Genomic DNA, 11,942 nt, shown 5'->3' with positions numbered 1-11,942 from the left:
GTTCTGTTTCCTGCATGTTTAGAGCTGCTTTGGCACTCGTTTTTTTTATTTCAACATGACTAGGAATCCAGCAGAAGGAAACGCAGATTCATTTTTCATGTAATCCACAAATTATTTCCCATATTTTCCATACCATGGAGTTACCACATGGACAACTTTTAACTTTTAATTGTAGAGCACTGTAGCAGTTGCAATTACATTTTTTGAACAGCCTTTTGTTCTCCCAAACCCTCTTATTTTTATGGTTATCTTTATGGGCTGTCTTGAAAAACAAAAGATGTTATTAGTTTAACTATTTTTTCCAAAATTTTAGTGCTCTATTTACAAACACACACATTTCTAACTACAAAATTTGCTATTTATTAGAAACCGTTTGTGTATTGTAACTTGTGAATTGTAAGAAATCAAAACTTAAGAAATAAAATGCCGACAGGGAAATGAAATGATAAACTTTAAGGAAATAAAAATGTTTTATTAGAACAAATTAAGTTTTATTGTTTTAATTTTAGTTAAATACAAATCACATCTAAATATTCCATTAACATTTCCAACAGTAGATCTGTTTTTGAAAAAAACAAAACAAAAAACAGAAGCTTTATCAGGAGAAAGAGTTGTAATAAATATCAACATAGTCACTTTATATTGAAGTCTTTTTTTTCTTCTTCATTTATTAAAAAAGTCCTTTATACAATTTTTCAAGCGTTCAACGTGAGAGTCACCATTGCAAACACCATGAAGAAGTAACTGTTTCCGAGAGTTCCCATACTTGTTTGTATCGCTGACGGTCCTTTGCCTAGTCAGAAAGGAAACATTAATCTTTTAAATAGTTCCAAATAGTTATTTATGAGACTCACTTGAATGTACATGAACGTGTACATAGGCCACATCAGCATTTGAAGGGCTGCAGTAATATTTACCAGCATCTGCTTCTTTTGCACCTCGTATAACGAGATGGCTCGTGCTCACTTCTGCCTTAACAGTAATGACGCTTATACCTCCGCGATCTGAGTCGTAATTCACGACTGCGACTTTACCACTCTGAAAAGTAAAGTGATTAGTTTATTTGTGCTTGTTAACGAGTAAGTGGACTGTAATTTGATGAATAGGGTAAAATAATAGAATAAATAAAAGGAAAAACAAAGAACTCACCGTATAGAAGACTTCTCCAAATTCTACGACGGATGAAAGGGGGAAAAAGGACAGGCGTACAGATGATATAGGAATATAGGGATACGGATACCCTTTATCTCGTTGTCCTTCGAAGACTCTCCTTCGATCGATAGTCTCGCCACGACGATCGCGAGAATAAAATAAAATGAGACGAGTAACAGTTTGAAGAAGAAGAAATAAACGATTTGCCAATGGCCGATGTGCACAGTTCAAACGACAATTACCAACTGTGTGGCGGAGAGGACCGAGCGTTAACATCGCCGGACCTCGGGCTCAAAGTCCACGAAAAATGGCGTTAACAGTGCTTATTGGGAAGAAATTTAACAGAAATTTAAAGGTTAAATTCCACTTTTTTCCAAGTTCAAAAGAACACATAAAAATGTAGGCTCATTGAGTAAAGATACAAATCCAGGACAGACTGAGTTTATTTGTTTTTATTTATTTTTTATCTTGATGAGTGTTGAGTGTAAGATCAATATTAATCTCTCGTGGCGGCAGTTGGCTTATTTCCATGGCAATTTCTTGTTTAATTTGTAATTTAACTTGTGTAATCTTCTTAGACCAAAGAGAGAAGAAAATATGCAACAATGCCATATTGAGGAAACAGTTTTACGACGTACGACTTATACATAATTTGCTTTTTTCTGTTAAATTAACCTTTTTGAACTTCAATTTAACCCTTTCTATAAAACATTTAAAATTAAAAAAACAAAAAAAAAACGAGATGGTGTATATAAACATGAAAAGTAAAATTCCTTTATATTTGAGCATTTAAAAAAAAAAAAAAAAAAAAAAAAAAAAATTTAAATTTTAATTGCAATTAATTTTTACATGGTCTTCTAATAGCCCAATTATTTTATATTAAAAAAATCTCAAATATATAGGAATTTTACTTCACAGAAAAAAGAAAAGGTTAATTTGACGGAAAAAAGATTAATTCGAAGTTAAAAGTGGTTAATAATTTGATGTAAAAGAAGGTTAATTTGAAATTGAAAAGGGTAAAGTTAAAAGAGAGAATGTATTTACTAGTAGGTAATAAGTAGGTACTAAAGTACTAAGGGTAGTATTGAGTGCTCCACCACCCTAATGAATAAGTGAAGTTAAAATGAGTTAATTAGTTGGAAAAAGGCTAATTTAACATTACAACGGTTTGATTAAAATTTAAAGAGGGTTAATTTGAAGTTCAAAATTGTTAATTTGATGTAAAAAAGACTAATTTGAAGTTGAAAAGGGTTAATTTGACGGGAAAAAAGGTTAAATTGAAAAGGGTTAATTTGATGTAAAAAAGTTTAATTTGAAGCTGAAAAGGGCAATTTGAATGAAAAAAGTTAATTTGAAGTTAAATATCGAACTGAAAATTAATTGACATATTTAATAAATTGAACTCACTCAATTAGATCTTAAAACTTATGTTTATAGGGTACAGAATCGCTTACCTTATCGTGGTGATACCAAAAAATGTATGCAGGTGGTTCAGTTCCATAATTTATAGAACAAGTTAGGTTTATTGTACTTCCGTGTTCAATATGAACATCTGGAGTACCATGAATGACAGCAGATGGAACTGAAAAATCAATGTTATTTAAAAAAAAGGTTAGTTTAAATTCTTCATAGTATTCTTACCAACTACGGACAGTTGAACAAACAGGGACTGGACCGGTATAGAACTGACTTGACACTCGTACATACCAGAATCCCTTTTTTGAACCCATTTTATTTGAAGGGTCCATTCATTGCTTTCTTTCTTGTGCAACGACATAAACCTTTGATCAGAAGTGTAAGTATAAGCGCCGACAGTCAATATGTGAATATCTCTGTGTCTCACCCACGAAACCTGCGAGGGAGATGAGAACATGTTTATCTTTTTATGGGCAAACTGCTAAATAATTTTATTAAGCTCTGAAAAAAAAAGATATGAAAAAAAAATGTTTTGGAATTTTTACAAAAATAAATCTTGGGGCGTCTACTGTTATATATTAAATATTGTATATTATTTGAAACCATCTTTCTTCAACCATGGAACTATTCCGTACTAATTTCTCTTTCTTATGGATCACAAACCTCCCAACCAGAAATCATCTTCCCTTCAGCTTTCTTCCTGTGATGTCCAAAATCATCGAAAGATTCGTTCTTTTAAAACGTTAATACCCATGCTAGATTCATATGGAATTGTTTTCACCTCACTAATTTGGCTTCCGTCCTCACTCTGCGAGCAAACTTTCAGAGTCATTGACACAATTTCCTTTTTTTTTAGCGAATAGAGTATTTGGGTGTGTTCCTGGATGTGGCCCGGGCATTTAATATCCTGAACACTCAGTTATTAGACAGGTTGGTGTCCCACAATGGTGCATTCTTAGTCCCATCCTTTTACCATTTATACTACTGACTCTCTTATACATTACAATATCTTTGTAGGCCGGTCCCTGTTTTAGCAAAAGTTAGGAATGGATGTTAGGAAAATAGTTGTAAGGAATTTTGAAGTTGTGTTGGAAAGAAGGCTCTAAAACTGATGAGTCACTCACTCAGTAGGGAGCAAAGAGACATTTCCCACAAAGCTGGTCATAGAAATGGGACACCATAAATTTGGGAATACATCAGCAAGGTTGTTTTCGCCAGAAATCCATTAACATAGGGTTAGAGGGCTACATAATGGAAACTCCCGAGAACTATGAAGTTATTGTACGAGCAAACCTTCCAAGATGGAAGTTGATCATCTGGCCCAAGAGTTTTTGCTTTCCCTTTCCTCCCGTACCCTGGTTGGTAATCCGGTATAAAAGGGGATGATTTGAAAAGCTGAGTCAGTCGGTGGCTCACATGGTCAGTTGAAAGCAGCGGCTGAGACACAACTGTCCAGGGCCAAGATGAGACATACAGAGTCGACTGTCGAGTGTCAAAAGCAGCGGACAGGAAGACTCAGTTAACAGAGTCGGAGACTCGGCAAGAGCACATAGTCAACAGCAGTCACAGTGAACGAGAGGAGTGGGTAGATCCAAAAACTCAGTGGATCCATGGATTCAGACAGTGGCTCACAGAGTCAGTCGTAGGCCACGGCTGAATCAAGTCAATTGTTGTAGATCCAGGAAGCTGTGGAAAAAGATCCTGGAATACACTGAAGGATGTAAAAAAAGCTCATCAAGTTGTGTCTGAATTGCCTTGTTTTACTGTTGGTTGGTTGGTTATAATCTGAAGACGGTCTACTGTGGAAATAAATGTTTCTGTGTACTATCTCTCTTGTTTATTGTATTTTGGAACCTTAGCTCCCCCCCACACAAAAAGCTTGTATGCTGAATGAACTCGCTCAGAGAAAAGCACATAGAACATCCGCTTACACTATCATTACCATCACAGAAGAAATTCTACCTTCTAACATGAATCCTCCAGCATCCAAGAACACCTTGAGTTTGCCAAAAACTGGTGTAAAAAGAGGAAGATATGACTGAATGAAAAATGTATTCAGTGAACATTTCCATTGAAAAAACAGTCCTGTCCTCTACTGTACATCAATATCACTAAGATCAGAGCAAAATAAGCAGGCGTACCACGAGGATGCATTCTTGATCCCATCCTTTATACCATTTACACTGCTTTCGTTCCTATACATCTCAATTACATCCAATTTTGAAATAGAAAAACACTTATTTTCTTACAAGTAGAAAGTCTAAATATATCGATTAGTTGGGATCAAAGAAATAACTAAATAATACAAAGTTATCCCTGAAAAGTATTAAATTACATACAAATCAAAACAATCTCAAGTAACTATCAACAATGATGACAAAAGTGACCAGAACAATTACATTAATAACTTTCAATCTTTCCAAATTAAATAAACAAACAAAAAGTGTTTACTTGGAAATACAAAAATTACAATTTGGATCTGATAAAAAATCGAATCCAGTATAAAAATTTAATTGCTATGAATTATTCATAAGAATATTTTCATGGAAGTTAGGAGGTTAAGAAAGAATCTTTTAATGAAATACCTCCCATTTTATTGATGACATATTTTTTCTATGAATTCGTCCATGTCTTGTACGTTTACTGAATGAAATATTTCATAATATGGCATTTATTTATAAACACGTGTTTTTTTTAAATAAATGAACTTTAGAATATATTTCTATTTATAGGCGATTATATTCAATTCAATGAAGGATGAGTAGAATTGGTGTGCCTTTCTACTGATATCTTCTGCCTGAAAGTTGACGTCTATGTCGTTAAAAGAAACTAAGTTAAAGCACTGCTCAAATTTTATAAGCAAAGGTTCTATAAAATGTAAATTGTACTGATTGAAAATTGCAAATGGATTCAGCATTGCAGGGATTCATAACTGGAGTCTGTATTCAAGCATTGATTTTTTTTCCCATTTGGAGTCAGGATTTCTTCCTTAATATGAAAATGTTCAAATGGTTTTTTTTTTTTTTTTATAGATTTTCATTTTTTTAATATCAAGATACGGGATACCAAGATCTGGCTCAAGGATGAATTTCCAGGGTACATAGCTGTTTCGTTGACTCCGGCGGGAGAAAGTATTGGATATCTACCCTCCAAGTCCAGCGCTACCAGGGATAGTTGCCGGCTGTTGCGTAAAGGATTTGATGGATAAAAAATAGTTTAATAAGTCGTGTCATAATTAAATTTATTAATTCACAATTTATGACATAAATACGGAAACTACAATAATATCTGGCCAGAAAACAAACAAAGTTAACGAGAAGAAATATAGCTATATAGAGAGAGATGAGTTGATATATAGAATTACAATGTTGAGAAGAAAATGACTAAGGACGTTCGTACGCCTTGTTGTCAACTCACGACAGGGAAGATCAAACGAGAAGTTGGTGCTTATCTGGGAGCTTGAGATTGGAGTCTGGGAGCCACTCGCCGGACGAAGTTAAAGGTGCGTTCGTTCGTACCCGTCGGAAACCAGATAGCGACTGACTGAAGAAAGCTGATGTACGTTCGTGCGTACAGGTAGAAGACCAGGGAGCGATTGGTTGAAGACAGTGTTGTACGTTCGTACGTACAGGTCGAAAACCAGGCAGTGACTCGCTTAAGACAGCTGACGTACGTTCGTGCGTACAGGTCGAAGCCCAGGGAGTGACTGTCTGAAGATAGCGGATGTACGTTCGTGTGTACAGGTTGAACCCAGGGAGCGACTGGCTGAAGATAGCTGTTGTACGTTCTTACGTACAGGTCGAAAACCAGGCACTGACTCACTGTTTTTACGACGTCTTGCTGAAAATGACCTGCTTCTCCCTCCAGCGTCTTGATCCTTACAAATTTTCCGTTTTCACAATTCTTCAAAATGATAAATTTAAAATAACAAATGACAAGATTTCCCAACCAACCATTAATAAATAAAAATGTTTACATTGGCATAAACATTTTCTAAAAAATGTTTCTTAAATTTTTTTTTTCTTTTTTAATTTACATCATTCAGTAGCATATGTGATCATGTCTCTGAGAAAAGTAAGGTCCATAAGGTTATTTAGCATTGCTCTTACTAGCATAAATAAAGAATAGTCGTTAGGGTTGAGATCATTCGAGTGACAAGAAAACATACTTGTTAAATTATATTGGGAACATCATTGGTCACTGTTGCCTCAGTTATAGTTGGTGTTACTTAAGACAGTACAAGATTTTATAATGAATTATTTTTATAATTATCGATTAGTTAATATAAGTGCTAAATACCTACCGACATGTTGCCAACATTATGTACAATGCAAGTGAGAAATGCTGATTTACCAATATGAGCAGAAACATTAAGAGGGGTGTTAATGTCAAAATATGGTTGCATTTGCCTGCTTGGCGAGTGTTCTGCTTTTCCGCATCCAATCAGGCTCCCTGAAACAAATTTTAATATATTTTTTTTTTTAATATCAAGATAGGGGATACCAAGATCCAAGAAGGCTGAAGGATTGGAAAAAAGGTTTTAAGGTTCAAAATCAAAAGAGTGGGGTGTAGAGAAAGCATTCATAATGAAGGCATACATAAAACATAAAAACCAACTAGAATGTACATATGTATATACAATTTTTCTTAAAAAAAGGTTTGTTTAAAATTTAGTTAACATTTTTTTCATTGTTTCTTACTTTTTCTCTCTCACTTTTTTAAGCAGTAAGTATATTATACGTAAGACAAGAAAATTGTGGACTGATCTAATGTTTCATTTTCTAGAAGTAAGGAGGTGGGATTGAGTGAATAAAATAAATTTTCAAAAATTCGCAGTCTAGCTGGTTTGTTCTTTTGTATGAGTCCCTTCTCTCGCTCACCTTCTCTCTCTTTCTCACTCATTCTGACTCATTTACTTTCTCTTTCCCTCTTTCTCTCCCTCACACTCTTTCTCTCTCACTCACTCACCTCTTAATCACTCATTCACCACCTCTCTCTCTCTCTTTCTCTCTCTCTTTCTCTTTCTCTCTCTTCCTCTCCCTCTCAACCCCTCTCCGTCTCTGTCAGGCTCACTCATTCACTCTCTCATTCACCAACCCATTCACTTACTAAATCCCTCTCACTCACTCACGTTCTTTCTTTCTCTCTTTCTCTCTCTCTCACTCTCTCTCTCTTTCTCTCTCTCTCTCTCTCTCTCTCTCTCTCTCTCTCTCTCTCTCTCTCTTTGACAGACTCACTCACACATTCATTCATTAACCCATTCATTCACTGAATCTCTTCCTCACTTACTCACTGACTCTCTCTCACACACTCTCTCATTCACTATCTACCTCTAGCTGTAGATGGCTGTTTCCTCCTTGTTGCATAACTTAGAAATCGGCTCATCATTGAATATACTTTGCTTTATACCCATATGATCGGTATTTATATCACTCTAAGTTTAGTGTTTTAGTTGGTTTTCCCCTCCACACTAGTAAATTACATTCACTCAGTACATTGATACCCTTTTCAGTCAAACCAATGAATTTAGTAATGCAAGACATATTTCGTTCATTTGTGCCAGAGTACTCGATATTCAATGGGAATCGAAGCGTTCTCGCTAATAAACACATTCGTTTCATGAAATAAACGCACAAATATTTAACAGTTTAAAATGTTTAAGGTTTATGTGTTATCCTGCTGTGACCTTCGCGCAATCTGGCATGTATGTGACCTTCTTAGGCCTCCGCAGTCCAAGGACAGTTTCTTGTGATGTGCTTTCAATAGATTGCAGGCTGGCAGATTAAAAGACAAGGACTGAAGGATACCCTCGGGAGCCCGTAGCTTTGGGTATAAAGTTTTAAGTTTAACGAAGTGTTCGTAGAGTAGTGGAAACAGAACGCAGCTGATCAGGATAAGTTAGAATTATAGGACTACTGCTGGGATCACGGTGAACTCCGGAGGCATAAGTGTGAACCTCGACTATTGCCAGGAAGAAAAAAAAAAGAACTGTTTGGGACTGGCTCTGTTGTTGTAGGTACCAGGGCACACAGGGCAACGAGGGAGGGAGGCGATGTATTGTTCAAGGAAATAACCATTTTGTGTCATACCAAATTGCAAAAAAGACGGGGGGTTATGAATGAGTCGTAGGTTCAGTGGGATTCATAAAATGGTCATCGGAAAAACAAACGGCAGAATTATTAAAACTAGACTGCTGACTGGATACAGTATACTCCAGAGGCATATATTACATTGGCAGCTATACTTTTTGTATCCGCTGGACGTAAGATGACCCTCTTCTAACATCGATCTTTCACAGTTGTTCTTGGAGTCCCCTTGGTGTGCGTTTAGGAAGTCTTAATTATGAATTTATTTATTTTTTTTTTTCAACGATCCCTAGCTCGAAGGATATGGCATTCAGCTCCGGACCGATCGATATAGATGGATCTGGCTCAACTGAATTCATCCATTAGTGGATTTCGCTCTAGGGTTTTTCGTCTTCCACTTTGCCATATTCATATGCCACAGTCCAACGGTTGACATGTCCATGGAGGTGTTTCTTCCTCCACTCTGTCGAGGAGATGCCAGAAGTACTTCTTTAGCTCTTAAGGCAAAAGGTCTCGTACCGGTTGGACTATATGCTCGAGTTTAAAGCACATGTTTTCTCTTTTATGTGTGCGGAGGTGAATTTGAATTATAATTTTATTTAATCTGTCTTACAATTAGAAGGGAGTTGCACTCGTACGCCAGTACAATAAAACGCGACACTGCCAAAACTCCTAACTTTTCCCTCACTGATGAAATTAATTGGAGTTGCCGATAAACGCTTAGTAATTCCTCATGGCTCCGAAAAGGCCCGACTCTGCATTAGAGAGATAATGCTATCTCTTGTGTTATGGAAAGCTTTTCCACCCCAACTTTTCCCGTCGAGTTTTACAATTTGACCCCTTCGTTTTAGGACTCGATAAAGAATAGGGAAAAACTCATTTAATCATTTTTCGAGTTATTATTTTCCATACGTTTTATGTAAGTGGGTTTACTCACCACCACGCCATCACGGCCCGTCCACTAAAATTGGAGATGGATTTATCACGAAAATGGACAATTTTAATATCGGATAGTTCGGAAAATAAAGCAGTATAAAATAAAAACAATTAAATAAATGATTTTAAACATTTTTTATTAATTACAATTCCCTCCATCACTCTCAGTACACTTCTCTCAACGTGATGGCACCTCCTCTATACCCTCTGAATAGAATTTTGTGTCTATTGGCTAGGGATGTTCTTTATTATCAACAAATTCTTTATAAAATTATGTACAAATACATATCCACAACGTTCACCGACTCGAATAAAACCGAAGTGACTTAAAAATACCTTAATGACCTATATGCGAGATTTCCAGACGGCCATCTTACATCACTCCTAAATGGACGAGTAGGGTGTGCATTTTACGATCCCGTGCAGAATTACAGCGAAAAGTTTTCATTCCCACAGTACCTATCCATCTACAGTGCAGAAGTGATTGCTATAAGGGAAGCTATGAAGTATGCGAATGACAAGCAATTCCCAAATGTCGTCATATGTACAGATTGTCATAGCTGTGTTCAAAAACTTCGTAATGACAAAACGTTGTTTATAGCGGACTACATTATCATCGAGATCCTTGAACTTTCAGCAATGATCAGGTCTAAAGGGCATAAAGTAGTAATCACCTGGATCAAAGGCCATACGGAGTTCAGAGCGATGTCGTAGTTCGGCTACCCAAAGATGCCACCACAACGGACAACACTCTAAATGTAGCTGTACCCAGAAAAGATCTGCATGCTATATTAAGGTTGCAGCAGCAGATAGAATGGCAAACCAAATACCTTTCAAACAACAAAGGTATATTCTACAAAAATATGTTTCCGTTAGTAGGACAAGAGCCTTGGTTCAGCACAGAAAATAATATAAACAAGGCCTTTTGCAAAACGATGGTAAGGTTACGATCCAATCACGGACTATGCAAGGGATACCTCAACGGACTGAATATAATTCCGTCACCGTACTGTGAGGACTGTGGAGCATACGAGGATCTTGAACATATCATCCTGCACTGCAGGAAACACGGGAATGAACGCAGAAATATGATAGACTTTTTAATGCCAAATAAATAAATCTACGACCGCCTTATGTACTTTGTTATCGTCAAGCGAATTGGCTGTCTATCGTGAGTTGTACGGTTTCCTTAGAAATAATAATGTTACTGTGTGATTGTATAAAAGTGTATAAAAATATCCTAATATCTAGTTCTCAATAATAATAATAATTTCAATTAATTAAGGTTTTTAGTTGAGATAAAAAAGTCAGTGTCACGAGCGGGATTCGAACCCACGACCTTCGGCTTGATACGCCGCTACTCTACCACTTGAGCTATCGTCACTTCGATCCCCTCGGGCACCAACTTCCCATCTCAACCGCACCTTTTGAATTTTCCCTCCTTTTTGCCATTTTTCAAATGTCGTGTATATTTGATTCTCGGCGACAAGTGAAATGGATGAGATGAATAATAATAAAACGCATTTTAGCGACTTTTGATCAATAAATTTTTTATGTTTTAAAACGTTGTTCAAGTGTCTGAAAAAATGGTAGTCGGTAGGCGAGAGGTCTGGAGAAGGTGGGTGAGGCAGAACCTCATAACCAAGGTACAGCAGTTTTCGTGTGGTCACATGTGAGGCATGGGACCAAGCGTGGTCGAATAATCGGCCTTTTCCGATTGATCAAAGATGGCTTCAATAATGCCAATTTCTGGTGCATGGATTCAAGAAGCTGTAATAAATCAGCCTAAACCAAACCAACCAAAGAGGCACCATCAACTTTTTTCGTTGAGTGTGGCACTGCTTCTCCTTTGTCGAGCCACTGTCCAGAACGTCTGCTGTTATCGTAGAGAATCCATTTTTCATCGCAATAATTCCATCCAAAAAAAGGTTAATTTCTGTTTCGGCAAAGAAGTATTGCGCACTCTTCATAACGATGTTTTTCGGCGGTCGTTCAATGCACGAGGAACCCAACTTGTGAGCTTTTCCACCTTTCCAATTGCCTTATGGAGGACAGCGTCTGTCGATTTACTGACTGAACATTCTCTACCAGTTCTCGAACAGTTGTTCTAAGATTTTCTTCGACCAAAGCTCGCAGAACATCATCATCTAGGGAAGAAATCCTTCCACGACCTTCTTTGTCTTCAGCCCTTTCGAAATTTTTAAACCATCTCTGATCGGTGCTCTCACTCACACTGGCATCGCCTCAGACTTCATTAATGTTTCTGACCGTTTGGGCACCGTCTCTCGAGGGAGTTTAAACTCTTAAAACGAAATTACACGAAAATCACGCGTTGACATCTTCAGTAAAAAT

At 36.7% G+C, this 11,942-nt stretch overlaps 1 protein-coding gene across 1 annotated transcript in view; it reads right to left on the bottom strand.

Moving 5' to 3' along the window:
• Positions 1-500: 500 nt before the first annotated feature.
• Positions 501-11,942, bottom strand: part of LOC106661010 (zwei Ig domain protein zig-8-like) — a 124,733-nt gene continuing 113,291 nt past the window's right edge. The window contains exons 2-6 of the mRNA XM_014384108.2: positions 6,872-7,020; positions 2,794-3,004; positions 2,607-2,734; positions 855-1,038; positions 501-793 (exon numbers count right to left, since the gene is read on the bottom strand). Of these exons, the coding sequence (XP_014239594.2) occupies positions 696-793; positions 855-1,038; positions 2,607-2,734; positions 2,794-3,004; positions 6,872-7,020 (770 nt within the window). The 3' untranslated portion in view covers positions 501-695. The remainder of the gene's footprint in view (positions 794-854; positions 1,039-2,606; positions 2,735-2,793; positions 3,005-6,871; positions 7,021-11,942) is intronic.

This window comes from Cimex lectularius, unplaced genomic scaffold, assembly GCF_000648675.2.
Source record: "Cimex lectularius strain Harlan isolate CLEC.00 unplaced genomic scaffold, Clec_2.1 scaffold60, whole genome shotgun sequence".
In the NCBI taxonomy this organism is placed as follows: Eukaryota; Metazoa; Arthropoda; class Insecta; order Hemiptera; family Cimicidae; genus Cimex; species Cimex lectularius.
Note: the sequence above shows the minus strand (reverse complement) of the source record. Positions and strands in the feature narration are given on the sequence as shown.